The 25,890-nt window shown below is 39.2% G+C and overlaps 1 protein-coding gene across 3 annotated transcripts in view; it reads left to right on the top strand.

Moving 5' to 3' along the window:
- The first annotated feature begins 6,003 nt into the window (after positions 1 to 6,003).
- ABCC9 (ATP binding cassette subfamily C member 9) overlaps positions 6,004 to 25,890 on the top strand; it is an 86,125-nt gene continuing 66,238 nt past the window's right edge. Inside the window, exons 1-7 of one of the 3 annotated variants that reach the window (XM_042795484.1) lie at positions 6,004 to 6,031; positions 7,002 to 7,073; positions 9,558 to 9,617; positions 13,980 to 14,206; positions 15,573 to 15,616; positions 21,951 to 22,025; positions 23,598 to 23,763. In XM_042795484.1, the coding sequence (XP_042651418.1) occupies positions 23,619 to 23,763 (145 nt within the window). In that variant the 5' untranslated portion in view covers positions 6,004 to 6,031; positions 7,002 to 7,073; positions 9,558 to 9,617; ... (2 more) ...; positions 21,951 to 22,025; positions 23,598 to 23,618. Of the gene's footprint in view, positions 6,032 to 7,001; positions 7,074 to 9,557; positions 9,618 to 13,789; positions 14,207 to 15,533; positions 15,617 to 21,950; positions 22,026 to 23,597; positions 23,764 to 25,890 lie in introns of those variants that run through there. The other 2 variants (XM_042795483.1, XM_042795485.1) reach the window with 2 other exon arrangements.

Raw genomic sequence — 25,890 nt, 5'->3', positions numbered from 1 at the left:
AGTGCCTGCTGGATGGATTGTGTTCCCTTTGGCAATCTTATGTACACAGAAGAAATCAGAGAGAACTGGAATAAGCATAATTCCAAACTACTGAAATGAAGTCTTTATTATTATTACCAAGACTATTACATTATTTGACAGATGGTGTTGAGATTACATGTCTGACTATAAAATAATTGTCAATTCTTGTAATAACGACACTGATTTATATTTGATTTTTACCATAAAAGAATCCAAACAACTTTGTAAATCAAGTCAATGTTGCAGACATTTACACTTACACATCGTTTTTGATACCTTAACTTAGATTCATCCTACCTAAATCCAGATGTCTAAATGAGGCAATAAGCTGGAAACTTGAATATCTCAGTTTCTTTGTATAGCCAAAGTATATAGTTCAAGCATCCTTCAGAAGGTACCTTTAGAGAACAGTTGAAGGCATTTAAACTTTGGATTGCCCTCAGAGAGGGTACATCAACAGCTTTCCCCAGCTGGAAAGTGAGTTTTAGTGGTGCTAGTTATCCCACTATACTCAGGTTTTTCAGATGCCAGGTTAGTGTGTCCTGATTACATGGACAAGGTTAAGCTTTTTGCCAGATTTGCAAGCAGAAAGAAATTTCCCACTAGTTCATACTTGCAAAGACCTTTGTTACCTTGATGGTTGTTCTTTAGATTTTCTTCTGTAGTGTGACTTAGTTGCGATCCTCCATAAAACCTTCTTCAAAAATTCCCTCCTACTTAAGGGACTTAGTACATGAATGATATTTTCTTCCTGTAGTTGGTGGATTTTCACTCTTTTTATTCCAACTTGTATGTCTTGTTACAGCATCAGGAAATTTCATGGTTTGGCATTTTGCAATTTTTCTTGACTAACCCTCTATCATGCGTATGACCAGGTGATTTTTTCTAGCCCATTATTCTTACATCTTCCCTCCATCAACTAGCCTCTGGGAGACTAGCTGAGCCCCAATAATATGAGATAGTTGTTGCCAGCTGGTAAAGCAAAGGACTGAAAATCCTGCCTGGTTTTCATTCTTAGGCTGAAACTGTGAAGAAACATTGAGGGTAATGGAGGTTTTTAATCAAAAGAGGAGAAACTGAGAGGGGATGTGATAGTAATTGTCACACAAGTAGAAGATTGTTGCAAGAAAAAAGAAAAAATCTGTCATGTTAGCATGCTCAGGACAAGAAGTTACAAGCTTGAGTTACATCAGTGAATATTCAGGCCAGATATTAGAAATGGTCATTGGAAGGGCAACTACCCCTGCATTGCTTAAGGGAGGATGTGACATCTCCCTTGTTGGCAGCTGAGACTGACACGGGGTTAGGATTTGTTCTAGGTACCATTGGATGACTTAAACGATCTCTTTAAGTCCCTTCCATGTCCCTTTCTTTTTATTTTCTTAAAAGTATGATTTGCAAGGAAAACGATCTAACAAAACAAAACAGAGAGAGAAGAACCCCAAACCCACTATCATTTGCAAGCCTCAGAGAAGATTACAATAGAGAGGAGTTAAAAGAGGTAGTCAAGGGACATAGGAATATAGGTTTTTAAAAAAGTAAAATTCATCAGAACAAAACCTAATGCTAGATCTTAGAGAAAGAGAACTCTTATCTATTAACAAAATGTCTATGTGAGTTGATGTTATGCACTAACATTCCCTCAAATATTTCACTCACTCACAGGCCCATATCACAATTACAAGCATGTACGTGTGTCTCCCTGGCAAGGATCACCTGTGTGCAACAGACAGCAAAGGACACTGTCTGTCACATGTTCATAATTTCTCTGGAGTTCTTGACTGACAACAATAAACTTGTTTTTGACAGATCTTTTATACCCTTTAGGAATCAATGTTTGTTTTAGGGCAGTCCTGTGTTTCAGGCTCTTGCTTATATCAACTTCCATAAATTTTAGGCAAAGTTGCTGCGTTCGCCCTTTTTTTCTTGTTTGTTTGAAATGTATGTCTGTTTGCTGCAGCCTTGTTGTCGTCTTCCAATGGTGAGGATGCAGCATCTTCTGCTGACAAGTTATCTTGTCCTGTGGTCTTAGAGTGCAGGCCTCTTGAGCCTGACCTAAACACCACATTACTCAGTTTTACTGCTGAGAACAATGTTTTGGGAACAGTGTCAAGGGAATAGTGTTCTTCATTATCAGTACAGGCTATTCTTTTACCCCTTGTTCTGCTGTCTCATCTGATGCTTTCACACACATATGTTTCCATTCATATTGTGTTCATAACACTTAGTAATTTTTTGTTACAAATCTTTACAACTTCAGCAGCCAGCTCACTCATTTTATCTGTGCACTGGGTCATTAAAGAGTTTATCTGTCTGAGTCCATAAACATCCTCAATCTTCTGCTGGTTTGCCCACAATATATGTCAAAACTATTTGAAAAGCATGCTTATTTTACACGTTAACAAATTCTTTCACTTGAAGCACATGGACATGTATATAATGCCTCTTTTTTGCCTGACACTGAACGTCCCTGACTGCTGCTAATGGTTTTGGTCTGCCAAGTGCAAAGCTTTGCATGTTGTTTCTCAGTAGAAGAGAAATCCAAAATTTGAAATTGTGGGCTAATCAGAACAGAGCTTGCTTTATTTGTGCCTAGTCGAAATCATTTTATACCTTCCTTTATCTAAAGCAGTAGATTTGATTATAGATTCATACAGCTCATAGTCTGCCATCTTCTGAAACTGCTCCTGTAGCATAGGCTGGTATAACCCTGCGTAACAGAATTAGCAACAGAAAGTACTATTTGCATGGCATTTTGGCAGCTGTTGGGAACAGTGCCATCTAGTGCCAGTATTATAACAGCAGTTACACCATGTGGTCCAGAAGCAAGTAATCATCAACAGAAGAAATCATCAGCAGAGGTGCAATAAAAGCTGTGCTTAAATTGCCCTTCTTACTCTAACAATGATGTTGAAGCACGTCTGTGGAGAACTCAGTAAAATCACCAACTATTTTTACTGTAGACAGATTTCCAGACAGTTATATATAATTTTTGCACATGAAATAGCTTCTACAGATGCCATTACAGTATTACATCTAGCAGTTTCTAATTACTGTATTTTTTACTTCTTTTACAGTTATGTTGATTTGGAATTCCTATTCCTCACAGAGAAAGACTTGCAGGTATAGAGCAGATGTTAGTTTCCCTTTAAGTGAAATTAATCCCTTGTGCACGTATGTTGTGCCTCTTCCTTTCAATGTAAACACCCTCCCTCTGTCTAGGCCTCAAGCTGGACGGGAAACAAGTACAGTAAAGTGTTGTTGTTTGGACCTGTTCCTATTTCCAGTCTCATTGCTGGCTGATGACCCACAGAGCAAGCCCTAGATAGAACGCACATGCACAGCCTGAACATGATTTTGCAAGGTCAGATAAATAGTCCTCTTAATAATTTCTCTATGAGCATGTGAATTGCTGAAGACTGTACAAAAGATCAGGCAGAGATCAAGGTCTCCTGACACTACCTTTGTAATTCATGCTATTAGGAAATCCTCTTCCCATTCCCCATTGCTTGCGCAATGGCCAGTAGAGTCAGAAAGTTCTTGTTGCTCTCGTGCACCCATGTTTAGCTAACTGTCTTCTCAGACTCAGAGATATTTTGCGTCACATTTGCGTAGGGTCACTTGCCTCAACGCAGCTGCTGAGAGTATTACAGAGCTCAGGTCTGCACGTACAATCTTCCTGTTTCACTACAATGGAAATTTTTGGAAGATGGTTCTCACAATTAGCAAATGGTCATTTTGGACTACCCATACAAGAACATGAGCCACGTTTCATTCATAATTGCTTCTGGGAAGGCAGGTAATTGAATACGTACATGTAGAGACATACAGCCATGGAACATTTGTGACAAATTTTGATTTTTTCATTAACCCTACCTGAAAATAGTACTATGCTGATTATGTAGTGAAGAATTATTTTATTTTGTTAATGAAGACACAGAACAAAGTATCTGTAATATAAAATGACTTTATAGTGTGTTTTTTTAAAAGCAGCTTCAGTCATTCAATTTTGATTGATTTAATCCTGATTTGTAGTGATCAGCTTCAGTCATGCAATTTTGATTGAAGCACCTCCTGGGGAGAAACAGGTAGCTGAGGTGACCATTATGTCCAAGAGGTGACTAAAGGGACATTAGGTGACTCGTGCTCTGGACTTTTTCCTTGTTATATCTTAGTAAATAGTTGGACTAAGAAATCTCTGCTTTGTAGAGACAGACATGATCTAGTCATCTTATTGTCTTCCATCTTATGATACCCTTACCCTTGCCTTTGCAAGTTTGGTGGTTTTTTTGTTTGTTTGGGTTTTTGTGTAATTTTTCAATAAAATCTCTGAAAACAGTTCAGGAGGTTTTGGTAATGAGGAACTAAAACCTCAATCTGTCCCATCATGTAACCGTAAACCGTATTCTAAACCACAGTCCAAGCCTGGTCTAGAGCTGGTCTTTTAAATGTTCTACCCTTCAGTGCTACGCAGGGGTCTGCTTTCAACTATTTGGGCTACAACTTGCATGTATTATACAGCATGTGTTGTAGACCATGTCTTAAAACAATTAGGAGATTCACAATTATTTGTTCTAAGTGATCTGAAACAAAGATCTCTGTTCTAGTGCAGGAACAAGCTTTCCTGGGAAGTCTAAGGCAAATCAGGCATCACTCCTTGTCTCTAAGGAAAAGGCTCCTGGAAAACAGTAGTAACTTGACAATACAGCACTTGCAAGGACCTGTCCAGTGACTGGTGCCAATTAGATCTCTTACCTGTTATAGTGTATGAAATGCATCTCCTTTAGCTGTATCTAACTGTGAAAACTACCTAAAAATATATATTTGACATGGAAATAAGTATTTTTCTTAGTCTGGATTAATTGTGCTCAGGCAGAAGGCGCAGAGATAGCTGCAAGGGGATGCTGTTCTGGAGCCAGAGCTCCTCCTGGTGCTGACCACGGCCACACTGACCATAAGCATGCAACTGTTCTGTCAACCATTTTTGTCTTCAGGTTAAATCACTCATTTAAATACCATTGCAGGCTAATCTTCCTCCTGTCTGTCTTCCCATTTTCCCTAATCAATTACGCTATTAGCTCAAGCCAAGAACTTTTTGTCTTCATGGATGTGTTTCTTAGAGCTTCAGAGGGAATGACACATACTGGTCTGGCAGCAAGCACTGATCTCCTTTCTTCCGCAGCTCCATACAAAGATGGAGGATGACTGAATACTGGTACACCAGTGTTGAATGCTTCAAACTATATATGAAAAAGAGGTTGTTTTAAAATGATAGCGGGATCATTATTAACAGTTACAGGCCAGGAACTTGCGGGAAGGTACAGTGGCAGTAGGCAAACTTACCTTCCTTGGAAGACTTCACTGGCTTCTGTCTGTGCAAGATAAAGTTTCTAAATTTGAGACTGCTAATGCTTTTGTATTTTATTTATTAAACGAACATAATGTTTTAGCTTCTGAGATTCCAGCAAGCTCAATACTTGCTTCAAAAGGACTACAGGAGAATGTTGTTGTAGATGTCTACATAATATGGTGGATGCTGTATTGAACACTTTTACTGGTGGTACCTGATAATGAAACAGAATATTTTGATGAGGGAACTATTCCGCCATTGTTACAAACTTCATAAATTTTCATGGTGAAAGCTGAAATGTATATTTTCAGGAAAGAAATCTTTCTGAACAAAATCTTGCTTTCTACTATTCAAAGTGTGCACAGAAGCTGTGGGAAATGTAGTGGGAATATTATCTATTATATTATAAAATAGTATTTCCATTTGTTTTGTTTATCAATATCCCATTTTATTGGGACATAATAAAATGTGTTAGTACATTAAATAACTACATCATCCCATACATTCCCTATCTTATTTTACTTCAATTAATGTACCTCTCTCTTTTTAGCTCTGGAAAATTCCTCAGAAAATCCAGTTCTCAGTAATATCAGGAATCTGCATCTCCTCCCAGCTTCAGTGGGAATGTACTTAACAGTGTTAGCAGTGGTTCTTAGGAAGGTAAGTTAAGATTTTCAAAATATGGGGCCTAAAGTTAGCATTTTGCATTTTGAAAATGCTGAAACAAATGTAATAGGAATGAGATAAAATTTTCATGCATAAGACTTTCCACAATTTTGTCATCATTTTGTTCTCATCAAGTATGAGATACTAAGGACTCTCAGAATGCCAGAAAAAAGGTTTTCCAAATTCTTACTCTGTGTTTTGCTACTAAAAAGAGTGAGGACATAAAAGAAGGATAAAAAGATAGAATAAGAAAAAAAGGCTGTATTTTTCATAAGTAAAAAGTAAAAACATTACAAAAATACTTCAAAAAAAATTTTTTTTTTTTAGATGAGTAAGACAAAAGCTTCTCAAAGCAAAATTCCAACCAACTCTACTAGTCACATTTTTCCTACCAGCTGGTATTGAACCATCTTAATTGAACACTAGTTACCTGGGCTGAGTGATAAGGATTAGGCAGATTACGAATCTGAGAGACTTCAGAACACCGCTGCTCCACAATGGGCCTGCTCGTCTTCTTTGTTCCTGAAAGTGACCAGATTCCTCTCTCCTTTTTAACTGGGATCTTGCCTTTTGAGTTACTTTAGCCAAATATCCAGCTCAAATGAAGCCACCATGTCTTACAAGAGGGTCTGCTCAATGAAGGTAAGAAGGACGTGCAGCTGTATTTTTCCTCAAAAACACAAATGTTCTGGGAGACATCATCTGAAGTGTCTCTCTTTTCTCTTCCCCTTACCTTTTCTCACAGTTTCTTTCTCTGTTCTGTGAAACAACACAAATCAGAATATCATTAGCTACTTTTTCCAACAACATAATATTGCCATAGTAACAGATAAAGTGAGTTTGGGTTTTTTAGTCTAAATAAAAGAGTGCACATACACATAAGCTGCTCATAACACAATACAATGTATGAAATGCATATTGGATGTATTGCATTCCAGTTTCATGAACTCATATTTTCATTTAGGATTTTCTGAACAGGGAAATGGGAGTTTGACTTCCTGAAGATACCAGTTCATCTTTTCAGACATAACATGTGGTATGTGTATGTTTCTTATCACTAATGGCTGTTGCCTTATGTTTCAAATCTAAAACCAATTATATTCAACTGCTCTCAGGCATCCCTTAGCCACATCTAACAGTCTAACAGTTAGTTGCTGCAAGTTAGCTCACAGAATCTAACTGTAGATAAAAAACTACCCTTTAGTTTGAAACATCTGCTGGATGATGATACATCTACAGACCAGATTTGGACCTGAGTTGTACAGATGGGGTCCATTTTTAATTACAGCTGGAGTGATAAGCAGTACATTACTTAATGTGTAACACACTCATGTACATATATTTGCTTGGTCTTCCTATCCCTGAGATAACTGGGAGGAGGGACGAATTAGTTCATCAGAATAGCTGAATGCAGGAACCTGTGCAGTCAATTTGCATAGCAAGTCACAAGCTGAAAATTTGGCTAGAGTGATTCTGGTCGTAATTATTTGATGACCTCCGGATTGCCTCAGCATGTCAGCATTTCCTGTGCAAAGGTACCAAAGAATCCTTGGTCCACTTGAAATGAGATAGTGCTCCATATCAAGCCCATGACTGCTACAGGAAAAAGATGTAAAACAGAGAATGAACACTGATGAAAGTCTGTTTAATTCCCTTTTACATTTCTCAGACCACTTGCCTTATTACAGCAAATATTATATATATCTCCCTGAAGTCATATTAATAAATCTTATATTGTCTGCCAAGAGTCTGCCTTGAAGCATTATACACTTCAGGGTGATGTTTTACTACTACTGTTCTCCAGGAACTGCTGTTTTCACCCCCAAAGACTGTTTTATTTTCTATAATTTTTGTACCATATGGTATTATCTTGTTGCTGTCTTGAAACCGGACCAAGCTGTGTTGTAACAATTCACCCCACTTTTCCTTTACTTGTATGAACCCTTTGACCATGCTCTCACACTGCTGTCACAGGCTCATAATGAAGCATTACAGAAGTACCTTAGATATATCCTACCGAGGAACTTCAGAAAGTGTTTTGGGAGAGTCTGTGGGGGTACCATTCCTTGTGACGTAATGTTTCTGCAGTGTGCTGGTTGCTGGATAATTTAGGAAATTTTTCTTTGTTTTCATTAATGGGCTTTTGTGTTCTGCTAAGGCACAAATGCTGTGCCATTAATGTGTCTTACTGTCAAGAAATAGAGTTATTTTAAATTATTCTTAATTCTTTTGACTAATTTTTATTCCAGTTTTTAATCCATGTAAGCATGGGATTTAATAAAGTTATGTGTGCTGTATGATGGACTTCAGACTTACCTTACCATTTCCTGATTTCCAGTAAGGGTCACAGATGACATCAGCAAGAAGAAAATAAGAAAAGATCAGAGATCCGGGACATCAACATTTAATACCCACTAAATACAGAGGTAGCTAATAACACAAAGAACAGGGCAGTGCATATTAAAGCCTCAATTACTACACTTACACTGCAGCAGTTGAATTATCCAGATGACATATGAATACAACTGAAATACAACATAAAACGTGACCACAATGATTTTGAATATATTTGAGGTTTGCCTTTTTTATGAAAATGAATTTTAATAGAAATGCCTTTTTGTTCCCAGAAACCTAACAGAGATTTTGTTAAAAAGCTTCCAGCTTTGCGATATGCAACTTCAGAGACTGGACTATGAGGATTTAGATAAAAGGCAGATGTAGGACTTTTTATGGTTTAATGTTTTTTTGAAAAGCAGGGCAACTGCACTATATATCTTGCCTGAAAAAGAAGATACGGATCTTCTTAAGGATTGAATGCATCCTCTTATGGTAGTGGCTTTTTGAATAATGTATTATATATGGTGCAAATAACAAAACAAAAAAAAATGCTGTATTTTGTGTACAGCAAAGGTTAGATTTCAGGGTTAGTATAGGCAAACAAATTTCATCTTTTCCTATAAAAATTATTTCTTATAGTTTTGATGATTCATCTTTCCTTACCTTTATCCCAGCATAGAACATAACAGTGCTCAAGTATGACAACTTCTGGAATTACAATTGGAGATGGTAAGGGATATGGGAGAAGGACCATGTGGCTTCTACCAGGTCTAGTAAAAAAGGTGGGGATGACTTCTACAAGATATTTGTCATGATTATTACCCTTTTATCATATTCTCTTGCTGTACACAATAACATAGATACATGCAAAAATATCTCAGGCTGAAAATTTATTTCCATACCTCAAGGAAGAAGAAAATAAAAAGATATAGGGTAAAATTTTAAAAAATGCTACAGTGATTTAGTTTCATTTACAAATGTAAGCATAGCATGCATAGCAGCAAGAGTCCACTTCCCTAATTCTATGTGTGAGAATTACTTAAACCTATAACAATCATATTGACTCTTTCCTTCTCCATGGGGTGAAACAGTCATATCCAGAGGGGAATGAGTTCCCACTATCTTATATACCTGTCTTAGGATGAAAAGAATTATCATCTGAAAATGTATTTTTCTCTCCCAGTGCTGTATAGGGAGTCCAGGGAGAGACATAAGCAATCAAATGTCTGCCAGCTAATCCCAGGTGAGTTCTGTGTTTAGTATCTAACTTCCTTTTCAGGCATTCAATCTGAAATTAGGCACCTAAACATCTTTTTGTTTCTGACTACTCTGTATCTAAAAGACAAAATTTATAAATGGGACTAAACAACGTAGGTACCTTGTTGAGTTCAATGCGAGAAAATGAGCCTGTTCCTAGTTTAGTTCTGTCTTGTTTGCAGGGAGGATAAAATCTGACTGGTAGGTTTGCTGGCTTACAAATAAGTGAAGATTTTCTGGACAGTGTACAAGAATAGTCTGAATTGTCCAATGTCAGGCTAGAGAACACAAATTCAATACAGCAAAGATAAAAACAAAAAGACAACTCTTTCTTCCAGCTCCACACATACAGACACAAATGCAAAATCCATGATGTTATTGTCATTTATAATACAAGTGGTTCTAAGGGTTTGGTAGAATTTAAATTATAGTACAAGAAGTCTGCTTTATGATATTTAGGATGAAACTCCTCTGTGCTTAGAGGACGTAGAAATTTTACATGGTTCTCGATGGCCTCAAAAAGCCCTGCAATATTAAAAGAACAGCTCACAGGTTTTGTGGGGTTTTTGAAGCAAAAAAGAGTGTAACACAAACCATATGTATTTTGTTACCAATGTGACTGATTTAAAAAAAGTCCACCTTTTGTCAAACAGAATAAATAAAACTGGAGATCTGAAAAGTTATATTGTGTATAGCATCTAAGCTTTAACTTCGCACACAGATTCAGCCAAGATAAGAGCCACCAAGACAAATCATAGTGTTGTGTTTGGTGCCTCTGACTCCACTATTGCACCACTTGCGCAGTTGTCCATCAAAGATCAGACGGTTTGCAAATCCCTGTTCAAGTCCTGTGGCTTTATACACCTTTTATAGTGATGAACTCGGAGGTCTGGGGTTTTCTTGTAGTTATCCATATAGAGTTCTTTACTTAGGTTGCTGTGTTGAACTTTTGCAGTATATATTTTCCACAACAGTTTTCCCCATAGAAACCAGGAATAATAACTTTAGAAAAAGCTGTGGAAAATATTTCAAATAATACTCAGCTTCTACTGCTTACCCCCTCCAAAATTAATCATAATAAATATTTAAGACAGACAGAGAAGTTATTCAAAGACTAGCCTGTGTTTTCCATTACATTAAAAAAATTAAAATAGAAAACGGAGTGTTTGCTACTTCATTAACATTTTCTTGGTAGAACCAATTTTTTTTTTAGATAAAATGAGCAATATGTAATTAAAACCAAGACAGCAAACCTTCTGGTTTTTTTTTTTAATAGGATTGTAAACGTAAATAAAATTAATCTTGAACCTGTGTCAATCTGATCTTTCTAGGTGATGGCAGGAGTTCTGACACGGCACTGTGGGAATTCTGTCACTGTGACAAATTTAGAAGTAGACTTGATAGACTGTAGCATACAATTTACTCTGAACATTTGATATATATTGCTATATTAGCATAAAGCCCTGGTATAAATTATATACATAGGTTTAAAATAAGTCAAGGAATTTATCCCCACTTGCTCAGCAAAATATCCATGAGAGGTTTTCTCCAAAACAGCTACTTCAGTGTCAACAGTTCAAAGTAACCTGCGCGCGCGGGTGAAATGATGGCGATTTCAGCTGTTCACCTAAGAACTCAGAGAGGCTAGGAGCCTGCGTGCAGCTACCTGAGTGTGGCTAATGAGCGGTAGCTCGTTATAGTCCAGTGACTTGATTGCTAGTGTCGGTGTGCGATGAAGTACACAGAGAGGGAGGCCTATGGACTGGCCCACTACATGGCAAGGGGCACGCTGAAACCAGAGCGGTTTGTGATGTGAACGCTGCCCAGGGCACAGACACCCTTCCCTTCCCGCCCGCGGGCTCGGTGAAGCAAGGCAGCTGAGGGGGAGAGTGCTCAGCTGGAGCTACTGCGGGTGAATCCAGACCCGCAGCAGCTGCCGGGTTATTTCCCTCACATCGGTGAGTCCGAAGTTGCTAAAACCCCCCTTCTGCTCCCCCTATTCCTCCACCATTTCGGTCCCTTTGGGTTTAGCCGGTCAAGCTGATGGAAGCCCACCACAGCGTGCAAGCCACTGCCAGCTGGGCCGTGGATTTCGCCCGCCTCGCAGCGATGACCCAAACCTCAGCGGATTCGTTAAAATCGGCTTAGCATTTTTTGCACTCAGCACCCCCCCCCCCCCCCCCCCCCCCTTAAGCCACCAGGTAAAGCAGCTTCTGCCTTTAAGCCGCCCATTCGCCACGGCCACGTACGCCCGATTCCCGGGGGCAGGCGGCGGGCGGACCGACCGCCCCCCCCCCCCCGCCCTCCCGGGGCCGGGGCGCTCGGCGGGCGGGCGGCTCTCGGCACCCCGCACCCCACTCCCCCCACCTCCCCCCCAGCCCCCTCCGCACCCCTCCCCGCGGCGGGGGGTCCCGGGGGGCTGCGGCGCCGAGCATCGCCCGCCCCCCCGCCGCTGGGCCCGGGGCGATTCGGGGCCGCCCCCCCCCGCTGCGCCCCCCCCGGGGCAGCTCCGGCTTCGGGAGGCTGCCGAGGGGAAGGATATTGTACCCGGGGATACATGAGAATCGGCCCCTGTTTTTTTTCCCATTCACTGACAGGTCCAAACATACACTGAAACATTTTGAACTGCCGTTATTGCCTTTTTTATTTTTTTTTCCCCCATGTCCTCCCCCCAGGAAATTGAAAAGCCCAGATACAAAAAATCATTTCAGAGCAGAGCAGAATGTGTTCTGACATTTAAGAGCTTTTCAGATTTTTTTTTTTTTTTAAATCCTTTTAAAAGTGCGTTTCAAAACGTTTTAGCTTGTCATGTAGAGGAATGAAAGCGCTTCATTTAGAAACAGCAAAATGAAATATGCTGGTTGTTTCCACGTTCATTTTACCTTCTTTTTCCCCTTCCTGTTTCAACAATTCAGTAGAAACGACAGCTGAATGACAATGAACCAAATTTTCATGTTTTGGGAAATAAAATTGTGCATAAATGCTACTCACTTCTGTCTGAAATTCTGTGTATTTTCAGAAATATCACATGACAATGCTATTTTAGATGAGTTAAAGATTTTATTTTTTATCTCCTCTAATGAAACAAATATATTGCAGAATTCATAGGCTTTCAATCCACAACCTTTTTTTTTTTAAAAGCATTAGACTTTAATACATGAAAGGGAAAAAAAAAAAAAGGTAAATGCAATGTGATGAAGGACTGCTGAGAACTGTTGCAGTTGCTCTGTGTAACGCTGTGTTGATGTTTGAAGTCAATGGGGGATAACAAAATGTGTTAATTTTCTCTAGATCTGAGGTTTACGCTTTCTTATCCCTACAATTATAAGGTAAGACACATCAGAGAAGAAGGAGCAAGCTGAGTTTGCCAAGATTTTGATGAGTCCTGCCAATGTTTGGCCTCAGCCATCCAACTACACTGTCAGCTCAGAGCTCGCTGCAGTTCCTTTCATGGTGTGAAAACAACTTTGACCTCAATCAGTTGGAAACTGTTTGCTCTCTGGTGATTGAGATGCAACCCTTGAATTCTGAGAGGTCTGAGCAAATTCTGTCCCAAGGGCCTCCAGCTCTGGTACCTGACGACTGAGCAGCCAGGCTCATACCCACCCTGCACTACCATGTGTCCTGTGACACACCAAGTCCTGGATCTTTGCTATTCGTGGCCTTGAGTTGTAGGGCTCAAGTGAAGCTATCGTGATGGAAAATTTGAACCTCAGTATATCTTGGTTCAATGGCACTGAAAGAAAACAAGCAGACAAACCAGCTGACTGCATGTAGGCTCCCTTGGGACTTCCTTCTCTCTAAGTTATCATATACAATGTATTTTGCAGCCAAAAAACATTATCTCTTGTAAATAAGGGCTATTGTACTGAAAACAATATTCCTGTTATGAGCATCAAACTAGTTTTGAATTTTATTTCAATTTTTTAAAAATCTGTTTCAAATGAAGCAGACCTGTGTGATTAAGAACTGGAATTTGTTCTGTATTTTAAGCAGAAGAGTCTAGAGGGATCTAGGGTAAAGTAAAATATCTGAGCAGACTTCTCTGTGCTCAAGATGATGGAAGATGTGCAAAATTATGTTGTCAAATTCAAATTATCCAAGATTAATTCAAAAGAAATCAAAAGCTGAATCTCCACTAGCCTGCCAAAAGTTAGACTACCTTGTCTAAATCAATTACTTCAGAATAGCCATCTGCTGATAGTCCATGCGCTGTAATGCAGCCTCTTGGAATCCTACTACTCCAGTGAGAGAAAAATGAAAATAAAAGCAAGCAGAAGAAATCCCAGGGGACTGTAGATTCAGGAGGCAAAAAATTGGTGCTTTTTGCTTGCCTGTCTCTTCCCAGTTTCCTGCCCCCTTCAGCGTATGAGAAAGACAAGAAGAGTTTGTGCACTTTGGAAACTCGATAGGAGGCAGCAGCTGATCTTCCCATCACCAGCCTAAAAATAATCCACTCCAGGGCTTGGAGCGGCTTCACTAAGTGGAGGAAAATCCTGCCATCGGGATGATATTGATCACATAACACAACCGAGTGACAGTTTGGGTTGGTATTTTGTTTTTGTGTTTACAAAGGTAAGCTACAGAGTTTGATCTAACATTCAGCAACCAAACGGGGCATGCGATGACCCTCCCCCATTATCTCCCACTAACCACCTCCTCCTCCTTCCCTTTATATCTGTGGGACAGGGCTGCTCCTCGTTCTTTCCTGGGATTGCAACTCCAATCTCTTTTTCCTTTTCCTTTTCCATTCGGAGGCATTCTCAGCCTTTACCGTCCCCTCCTGCTGATGTTTTCTGTGCTGCTGTTCACAGGGTTGTGTTTCTTTTTTTAAACTGTCCTGTCTTGGCATGTGAAGTCGAAGGTTTTACAGCAGGCAGCGTAGCACGCTGATGTTGGAAATTGCACTGTGTTAAGAAGCTTACCAAAAAAGACAAAAGCAATGTATTAGGTGTGTGAGACCACTGGAGACATTTGTGTGAAATGCTTTTCAGTGCCAATAGCCTGTTTAGGACCACTGTTGTTGTGATTCTCTCTGTGTTTGGAGCCTGATTCAAAACCGTACTGAAGTCAATGAGATTCTTTGCACTGACTTCAATAACGTTTGGATCAGGCTGCTGGTATATGCCAGTTAGTGATGTGAATGCTGACAAGTATCAGAGGTAATTCATCACCTTAAGGCCCAGGGTAACTGGGACAGTGCTTAGCAAGGAAGCAAGGTCTATCTAGTATAGGTGGTAACAGCTGAAATAGGAATAAAAAGGAAATTATATTTTCTACATGTTCATTTTTGATAAAATAGATTTTAAAGAGGCAGCACTTTTTACCATGACCTTAGGAGAACTCAGTACAAATAATGCATAGCCTATAAAGCACATAGATTGCTTTAGATCCAGTGGTTTTAGGAAGGTAAGAATAATAAGCTAGTAGGTCTATATCTAGAAAGGAAAAAGATTCAGTGCATGAAACTAAAATCTGTGGCAAAACTCAGTTAGGCCTTCCCTTGTGCTTAGCCGAACCTATAAATTCATAACTAGTCCTTAGTCAACATATTCAAGAAGGAAATACAAATTCTTGCTTTTGCAATGACTTAATTATTCAGAAGATAAGAACTACCTATTTTTGTAAAACTCTGAGTATTTTCTTCATTCTGTGTCTGTATGCATATACATATTTATATCTATCTATCTATATACATGTATATATGCATATATGGGCATATAATGCACATTATATGTAAGACCAGGACAAAAATATCTTAACTGAGACCCAGGTATGCTCTGTAAGCTGATATGTTTCAATAAGGAAGTGCAGCTATTAATTTTTTTGTTTTTTTAAAATGTAGGCAACAAAACTACTGAAATAAATGTTTTTCAAACTATTCTTATTTCCCCCAAACAAGGTCCACCTGAGGAGTGTATTTATACTCTTTTCTTTATAGTCATAAGTATGTTGCAGAGCATGCTGAACAGTGTGATAATCCAGGTAAGATGAAGTTCTTGAATATGAAGACTTTTAAGTCCACTTTAAAAGACCGTAAGGCAATTAAAATGTCTTTAACTAGAATTCTTACAGTTTCACATTCAGTGAGGATGTTCTCATAACTTTTATGGAAATATAAATTATCTACCGTTTTCCCACTGTCTTCAGAATTGCTTGTGGAAAATACATCTCAGGAACTGGCTTAGTGCCCTGAGAATCCCCATTTATGATTGTTAAAATTAACTTTTTAAGTGTTTAGGTTCAATGATATGTTGTATTAATGTTTACAACTTTGTCCTGTCTTATTTCTTCCCAAAACAATTTTCTTCTTCACAGTGAATATTTATTCCTGGATCTCTTTTGTAATGTTTTCTGTTTGTTATATTATGACTATGTCTGTACACCTTAGACCAAAACCAGAAGGTCTCAACTTGCCCGTAATGGGGATGTCAGCATGAAAATGTAAATGCTGAAAGGACGTAAGTTTTTTTAGCTATTTAATTGCAGGGTGAACTGCTGTTCAGATAGTTCACATCCTCATTAAAGTAAACCAACAGGGAATTAGATTCCCAAATGATGTAAAGGAGAGTTGAAACTTGTCTTCCACTGGCACCATCATGGGCCTGTCCTCCTGACTGTTCTTTCCATTCCCTTCCCCTGTAAGGTTTTGCTCGTGGCTTTAGCTTGTAGCTGACCGCTCAGCAAAATACATTTTCAAAGGAAGAAAGGAAAACCACCTCTGAAAATTTCTGACCAGTTCTAGAGTTTGTAAGGACTGAAATTAAAGTGAGCAATTTGTCAGTAACTTTGGAGGTCAGAGGCCTTCCAGCCTCCTAGTGTTGAAACAAAAAATTGCCTGGTACTTGGCACTCCTATTGGGGTGCTGAACATAGTGGGTACCCTCAGATAGCACGTGCTTATTACTGGATGGATGGTCTTTATCACATCACTGCATTTCCCCTGACTGAATGCTAGGTTAAACCTCGTATGCTTGCCAATGTTATTATAAAGTATAACATTCCTGCTATAATTAGTAGTGAAGCAAATGTTTTGTGATGTACTCACTTTGGTGTAATCACTTCAGCATAATTTGGTAGCCTACTATATTCAACAGAAAGGGAAATTATCTCTGGGAAAGACATTTTTTGCAGTGACTATGAATAATGTTGTCATCTTATATGAGTATATGAGGATCTCAACAGTTACTCTGAAAGGCTGCTACTACCCAGTGAGTGGACAATAACTTCAGATGACCAACAAATTTCAGAACAACTTGTTACCCTTTCATCTGTTCTCTCCTGAATATTCATGTTTGGGTTATGCATTTTATTCATTTTATTGTTTTAATGTGGCAGTTGAACTGCTTCCAACTTTTATAGACATTCCTATTTGCTAGACAAAGCCATCTGCCTGTAAAGAAGCATTCAGCTCCAAAGATTCCAACCTGACGATGAGCTTAGAGAAAAGGTCTTGGCAATCCATATGAGAAAAATATGCCTTTGCTTTCTGGCGACTATCCCTCCCTTTGGAACCCATAGATAAAGATTTGCTAAGAAACTAGTGGACATTTCTCTGCTCATACTCCCTATGGCTCATGGGTGCTTGCGCTAGTCCTGCATAAGCCAAGTTTGGAATTGAAGTATGGCAACTGCAACGACTCAGCACTGATGTCAAGCTTGCTCCGAGCAGGGCTTCTTATCTTGGGAACAGCACCATGGTGACTAAGACCATTAATTCTGAGACTGAACTAATATTTACGTGGCTCTTTACTAGACTGTGTAGCCTTCAGCAAAGTGGGCAGCTGCCTAAAGCAGCAGACTGCTGAGGATGATAAAACCATCTGGCTTTGCTGCTTAATTCATCTATGTACAGTTCCAGGAATCCCAGCTTTGTGCTGCTGCCAGTGTTACCAAGCAAGGGGTCTTGGCAGGTGTAGGAGGGCAACTGCTACTATAGAACATGATAACCTCTCTTAGTTGCAGCAATAACTGCGTTTATATCTTCCATCCCTTGACAACAAAAATATCTTCAAATTTCTCCTTTTGTGGCTCTGCAGCCCAGTTTTTCCTTTTTGATCTCTCCCTTCATACTTACTGTGGCCTAAAAAACCTGTCTCCTCATCTTTGGTAAGGAGAAAAATCATCTTTGGCTACACTGTGGGAAACCTTGAGTCAGCTCTGTATTCTGACTTGCTTAGGGCTGGTTCAAAAGATCATCAGCTTGGCTATTCGTTATGGCGTTAGACTGTTGTTCAGTGTGGTCAGCGTTCTGTCTTTGGCAATGATCAAAAACTGTTGCTTAGGAAAAATATAAAAAGTCTTCAGTGCATTTAGTTATGTCCTTGCACAATGCTCAGCACTGAGTGAAGCGAACAGCACTTCCTTGCATAGGCAAGTTACCTCTGTTCACCTCTCTTCTGTCTGATTGAAGCCCAGCATTGGCTTACTAGAAGAGTTAAAGCCAATGGAAGAATAGTTTAATTATTATTAAGGAAACCAAACTGGGTCAGTGATCAGTGATAAGAGTGTTCCATCTTCCTTTCTAAATCCAGCTGCCATTTTTTGTGAGTTAACAGTAAGCACAAGTGCAATTCTTCATGTTTTTTCTAATTTGTTGTTCTTATATTTCACATTTTCATTTCATGAAATGAAATCTTATGGTCTTACAGAAGAGGAGGGAATAGTGCCTTTTCACTCTGCCTTTCATTGGTTATCTGCAGTCAAGATCTTCCAAACTGTCTTTATTTCCAGGCTCAGATTTTTGAGTGAAAATTTTCAAAACTGGGACTCATTAAAAGTCAGTATAGCTGAGTCCTTTTAAAACTCCTCAAAAATTTTAGAATTATTAAAGATCTCTTTAGCCTTAACTCCCAATACTGAAATACTGTTTGAAGATGCAGCTTAGACACTCAAACTGAAGCTTTTGAACATGCTGCTTGCACTGTTTGCAGCCCTAAGAATGTGTTCATCTGTAGCTATGCTGAACTTTGCAAGCATGGGATCTGAGTATGTACACAAGAAATTTTGCCATTATATTATCAAATTTTCCTTTGAAGAAGAATGAAGGTTACATTGTTTCCCTTGATCAGCAATTGCATCTGGAAACTTGTCATGGTCCAATTCCAGTTAACTCTGGTGGAGCTGTGCAAGCATTGTTGTAAAATGTCCCATACTGTCTAGAGAAATCAAGGACTTGTTCTGACTTAGGGGCCTTCATTCTGTCCTTCTTTGGAAATCAACACAGCTTGTTAAACTGTGAGGCCAATGAAAATGAGCTTCTTGAGGCATGCCCTGATGCAGCAGAAAGTAACACCTAATTTCAGCTTCAAACCAAATGTGAGTCTCACTTGCATTGACTGTAACTGCAAAGCATCATCTCTTACATGTTGGTAAAATTTCATCCAATATATTTCCCCTATCCTCGAAACTTGAGCAAATAAGTAGAAACCACATGACATCCTTTACGCCTGGGGTGATGGGCCTGTGCATCAGTGCATCTCCAGAGCCTCCTGTGTATTTAATTTTTCCAAAAAAACAGAAAGGTCCAGTGGTTTGAGTCACATGGGTGAAACTGTGGAGGGCATATCAGATCTGCCTTCTACACCAGAAATGGATGGGAAGGGAATGATGGAGTGGTTTCTTGCTTTCTGTGAGTCACACTGGGGATCGAATTATTTACTAGAGCTCTAATGTGCTGCAGTGTATTTTCATACAGCACTCTTGAAGATACAGAGAACTACTGTCAGCCTGTCTGTGTAAATGCCAGAAAGTGTCTGTGAAAGTTGGCGTACATCAACAGATGCAGAACATGAGTCCTCCACTTCCAGTCACAGTTAATTTCTAGCACAGTGGTGATGGCCAAATGGATGGGAAAAAGGAAGGAAGGGAGGAAGGATGGATCACGGGACTATTAATACTTCTACAGTTCTTATCTCTCCTGTTCCCTATAGTGCCATATTGTACTAGTCGTGTGTCCTGAAGTGGGTGCTGCTAAAAAGGGAAGTTGTACCTGCTGAGCGTTTTATGAGGCCAAATCATAAGCTGCGTTGGGTCAACACAGCATCATGACACTGATCAGAATATTTTGATAGATTCTAAGCCTGTGGAGGTTTAATGAATATGGTGATTAATGATGAAGTATTTTCTGATTTATAAATTTGGGAAATTTTTGTCAATTACCCTATCTCAGTTCATTGGCAATGTGATCTTTTTGATTTTCTGTTTTGTTTTGTTTTTGTTTTTGTTTTTGTTTTTTAAAAAAAAAAAAAAAAAACGAACCAGCCTAGGCTCTTTGATTTTCTCTCTTATTTAAGATAAGACAATCGAGTTCTACCTCTTTTTTTGAAAAGAACTCTTGAAAATTATTGTCAGCATGATGGGCACTGTCTCTTTACATCAGTATTAAGAATAGGACCAGATTCTTTCCTCAGCCCTGCCAGCATGCAAAGAACAGTTGGTTTTAAGAGTGTGTTATTGGACATACTTCATTGCAATACTAGGCCCAGCACAGATTGTTGTGGAGATTCAGATGTGATTCTTGAAAGATGCATCATTCTTGAGAGCTTTTAGGGACTATTGCTTGAGGTATAATATGAAGTCTCTATGTCCTGGGTTGAGTGAGTGGTGGAGTTTTTTTTGGTGGCAGGGGAGGGGGCCATAGGGGCGGCCCCCTGTGAGAAGCTTCTCGAAGCTCCTCCAGCTCCAAGTCAGCTCCACTTCTGTTTGGAAACTGAGCCAGTCAGCTACCCCTCTGCGATAACGTATTTAAGAAGGGACGTGGTGACGGGCAGTCGGACTGGTGAGGAGGAGTTTCTGCAGCTGCATGAACAGCAAGGTCAGTGGAGGAACGGAGGAAGAAAGGAGGGGGGAGGTGTGCCGGAGCAGAGACCCCCCTGTATCCTGTGGGGAGATGGCAGGGCAGCCTCCCCCTGCCACCCATGAAGATCTACGGTGGAGCAGACATTGATTTATGGCCTGTGGCTTCTGCTTAGATGATCAAGGTGCTGTGCCCAAAGAAGGCCGGGGTCTCATGGGAAAAGGTAGCCCCGCTGCTGTAATTCAGTGCTGGGAGGATTTCAGCATGTGGGGGTGTCCCACGCCGGAGCAGCTCGGGAAGGGCTGCAGCCGTGGGAGGGAATCCAGTCAGAGAAAGTTAGTGACCCACAGTGGAGCAGTGTGGGGAATGCTGCGGCCCGTGGGAGGAATTCATGTCGGAGAAAGTTTGTGGAGGACTGTCTCCTGTGAGAGGGGGACCACGATGGAGCAGGAGGAAGAAGTTCCAGAAGCTCCCCCCAGTGAAGGTGGAGAAAGCAGCAGCACTGACTGGACCCCCCATTCTCTGCCCCTGCACTGCTGGGGGAGGAGGTAGAGATATCAGGAGCAGAGCTGAGCCCAGGAAGAAGGGAGGGGTGGGGGGAAGGTGTTCTCAAGATATGGCAATGCTTCTCACTGTCCTACTCTGTTACGTGTTGTTAGTGTCTGTAATAAATGTATGTTCTTTTTTTCTTCCCCTAACGAGTCTGCCTTTTGCTTGTGACCATAAAGGGGGATTTTTCCCCATCTCAGTCCTATCTTGAACCCCAAGCCTGGCTCTCTGTCCCTTCTTATTGCCGGAAGAGAAGGGAAAGAGAGCGGCTGCGTGGTGGTTGGCTGCCAAGCAGGCTCAAACCATGATGCTCTACAAACTGATGGTAGGTCCTAGCTAGCAGATAGCAGTCTCTGTGCAGTTGGTAGTTCTTTCTTCCACAGGAACGTCTACTGCTTATATTCCATTTTTCTTCCAGAAAGAAATGGAAAAAAAAGAACAGTTCCTTCAGCTTCTCTTGGACACAGTTTTAATCCTCTCTCGCAGATCTATTTTTGAGTAGAAGCCAAAAGCTACACTGGATGTCAATGATTCATTGCTTATTTGAACCCAGGATCTTCCTGCCTTTCGGTACCAATCCAACCATCAGACAACAATAGCATCTTATGCTGTCTCAGAAAAGTGTCCTCTTTGTGGGAAAGGGAGGAAAATTCCCAGCAGAACTCCCTTGGACTTCTGACCTTCGATAAAAATGAGAAAACAACACTTCTGATTTTCAAGAGATTATTATTACCATTATGTTTCTCTTAAAGGAGACATGTCCAGCTTTTATAATTTAAAAGCAAACAATCTCTGTGTAGTTTTTTGAAAACTTTCATATTTGTTTTGCTAATAACTCCTCAGTCTGTTCAGATGGAATTCATATTAATATAATGTTTCTTTTGTGTTACTAATCATATGCATTTATGAATATATTTTTATATAAAAATAAAATGATAGAATGATAGTGGTCATATCATTCTATTCATTATAGAGAATGGGCCAAAATCTCTATCAAACTGTGTTCTACTGAAGTTCGAGTGGGTTGCCCATCAGCTTTTGCACCACAGTAAGTACATGCATGCAGTTTTGCAGGATGTGGTCCACCATATGACTCTGTTATGCTTAACTTCTGGCAAATCTCAGACCATAAATTGCTGATATGTTTGGAAAAGGGACTGCATTTATCACATTCTTTTCAATGAAAATCCTTCGCAAATTTCACTGGTGTATTTTAATATGGATTAGGCTTTTCAGATCCAGTAAAAAGTTAGTTAAAAGCAAAAAGGGGGTTTAGCAGAGGTTCAAAGTGCCTCTTTGAACTCTGTATTCTTTTGAAATCTATGTTTCTGCTCTCTCTAATGGAGTACTTGAGTAGTTTATTCTTACCTTGTTATGCTTACCTTGTTTAAACGACTCATAGAACTAAACTGAACTATTTGAGGAAAGCCTTTTTCTCCTCATTCAACTATCTTTTTTTAAACTGTGTTCATGCATTTTCTGCTAGTCTATATTGTTCTGATTCCCCAAAACTTATTAATGCTAGTGTTGTTGCAGAAAAATACGTTCACCAAAATATACATATAGTTTACTGAATTAAAGATATTTCCATTTCAGAATGTAAAATTTGGAAAAAAAAAAAAGATGTGAGCAAATGAGTTCACACAACTTATTCTACAGCACTATGTTGTTGTGTATAAGTCTTGGACAAAGGAATCAGTGAGGGAACATTTTGGTTTCAATCTTGTTCCATCTTCTTAAAAAGAAGAAAAAAAAATATACTATGCACAGGTTGATAAAAGCCAGAAGCTGGCCATAACTCTGGGTCATACGATGGCCCATACTCTGCAAGCACGAGCACATGAGCTTATCTTGGTGTACAAAGATAATCTCATAAGAAATCATGGAAGACAGAGAAGTGCATAGATGAAGGTAAGCACGTGCATTAGGATTCGCAGGATCAAACATAAATGCTGATTTACTGCCTATACACTCTTCAATACAACCTAGTCTGAATAAGAGTTTCATAATTATCTGTAATTACTGGTGTATATGACTATTGTTCTTTAGGACAATGAAGAAATACAAAATACCAGTGAATGCAAAGCTGCCAACTAACACATATCAAAGGTTAAGAGCTTGCACTCAGAATGTAGTGCAACAAATTGTATGAACAGAGGCATTGCACAGAGAATGTTGGCTCATCGAAGAAGCTGGAACACACAGGAGTCAGATTATGTGCATTTGAGTTTTCTTATGAGCAATGGAAAAATTTTTTTTTAAAACTTTCTTGTTCTTTGTATTCTCATCGAGCATTTTCAGCATAACATTGTGCATATAATGAACACTAGAAGACATAGCATAGTGTATTTAATAAATAGTTCTTGTAATAAATAGTAAATATAAATAAATATAAATAATATTGACTAAATATAAATAATAATAATTTAATATAAACACAGTCTTCATTCTAATATGCTTACACTTGATGGAGCCCAAAAGAATTTTCAAAATACAGCTGAATTATTCTCTGTGGATTTTTCAGGGTGCTTCTTCTGTATCTCTTTATTTTATTTATTTTATGTTTAGTTAAAGGAAATGCTAGCAATCTTGGTAGTCAACTATTCTCTCTTTTTTGTAGTAGTCAGACCTTCTGGAAGCGATGAGGCTTGCATTTTGTGGTAACGACAATGCTTCAGCCTATAACATCAGTGCTGGTGTCCTAAGAAATGTCTGCTTTGTGGATGCCCTCAACTTGGTTCCCCATGTCTTCTTGCTATTTATCACCTTCCCAATTTTGTTTATTGGTGAGTTATTTAATGAACGTGTACAACTCTACAAACACTTGAGCACGTATTTACACTCAGTCGTGTTTATATGTGCTTGGAGGCCTCTGGTGCAAACCACTGGATGCTGTGTATTTATTAATTTTAACAAGGAAGAGATAGAATGGCTTGAGCCAGAGGACATGACGTCAACCTGCTTGAAATATTGGGAATTTTAGATAGAAATCTGAACTAAGCGGCATGAAAAGATGGATGAGAACCAGAGAAATCAGATCCAAATGCTTTGAAACTTTTCTCTGGAGAAGTTTTCTTCAGCTCTGAAATTGGCAACTTGCAACCTTTGCTATTATTAGATATTAGAAGACTTAGGGCAGTGGGTCTGAATTCCATTCAAGTTATGTGAATTTCAGAGAATATACAAAATGTGCATCTTGGATTTAGGAGAAGTTTAGGAAGGAAACTTTTAAAACAGAATAACTACTTCTTTTGCCAACATTTGTAAACAGAAGCAGAACAAAAGAGATAATCTTTTTTCCACAGGAATGAAAATAAGAAATGATAAATTTCTCTTGATGAATTTAGGACAGTAGAGTGGCTCTAACTCACATATTCTTGTAAAAAGCCCCATCTAAACTAGTACTCTGTAGTTGTCTATCCCAGTTATTTGCAGTGATGAAATAAATACAATTTAATAATTTTTCAGAGCTATCAAACAGTGGCATTCTAACTGATTATAGGAGAGAGAAACTTAAATAACTGTCAAAAGGAAATAAGTATTAATAAAATAAATATCCTCCTGACATCTGCATGAGAAATGGCATGTCAGTTCTTCCTGGTGTCATGTATATCCATAGTAATACACTTCTTCCACAAGGAAGTTTTTAATTTGGGACTATATTCAAACTAGAGATTTAAGGACTGCCGTTATGCAAAAAGACTGTAGTGATTGAATAATAGGCTACAGGAACCTGTGGGCTAAGACACTCAGTACCTAGCAATCAAAGGTATAACAAGATCCAGTGACTTAAAACTAATTAAATAATTAAGAAGGGGAATAAGAAACAAGTTCTAACAGAAGAATAACTAAAGCCAAGTGTTATGGAGAATTCTTTCCAACAGTGCTGGATCTTTATGTTAGTGCTGGCTCTTTCTTTGATATGAGATAGAAGTCACCCTTGAATTACGGGGCTTTCTGCAGAAGTGTTTGATGAAAACTCATTGCAAGGTCTGAGGGTAGAGATAGTCTTTTACAGCATTCTGTGTTATTCATCAAGTAGCAGTAGGCTGCTTTAATTTTTTTACTGGTATTAGCCAACTGATTTTGAAATAGTATTGCAGCCACTGAAAATTCCTTCATTTTTTTAACAATGTTAGGAAAAAAGTATAATAGCTTAAATTGTATGTTATGTATGTAATTACTTGTTTTCTATTTTGTACCTTGATTATCAGGACAAATAGTTGTTGAACAGATCATTAAAAGCCAGCTGGAATCCACAGCATTGACTGACTCCAAAACTGAAAATTGATGACGAACTATGTTTGTGTAGATATATGGGCTAAGAGGAAATAAAAATGGAAAGAAGCTTGGGAGAGACAAAGATAGGAGCAATGTCAAAGAAAGCCATGTTAGATTAGGAAAACCTCAAGAAACTGTACAAAATGCTTGAGATATATATGGAGAAGAGAGAATATTTTATTCCTGGAGTACTTTGCATATTAAATAAGGATGAAATGGTGAAATCCTGACAGTTTCCAAAAATTAGTAAGCCTAGGTGCTGGTTTATGTGTTTCTGAGTCACCTGATAAGCCTCTAGGCACAATGGGATGCTACATCATTGTGTATCAAAAGCATATCCTGGATTTTAAATGCAAACTTTTTTTTTTTTTTCTTTTGTTTTGTTTTGTTTCTTTACTTACCTGAAATGTGCTGTTCTTGGGATTCTCTATGGGCTTGGGGAAGTCTGTCAGGGAATTTCAGGAGTTGCCTTACAGTAAGAGGGATGTGTACAGCTGTTTGGGCTGACTGGCTCAGGAGAGCCCTGTACCAGGGTGGGAAGAGACAGAGACCAAAGAAACACGCAGGGCAAGACCTGTCATCACGTGAGGCTAACCCCTGGTCAGTCCTCAGCTCCACCTGGCTTCAAGATT

This window comes from Tyto alba, unplaced genomic scaffold (assembly GCF_018691265.1).
Source record: "Tyto alba isolate M040663 unplaced genomic scaffold, T.alba_DEE_v4.0 Super-Scaffold_21, whole genome shotgun sequence".
Taxonomy (NCBI): domain Eukaryota; kingdom Metazoa; phylum Chordata; class Aves; order Strigiformes; family Tytonidae; genus Tyto; species Tyto alba.
The sequence above is the reverse complement of the archived record's forward strand: the minus strand, read 5'-3'. Positions and strand labels throughout refer to the sequence as shown.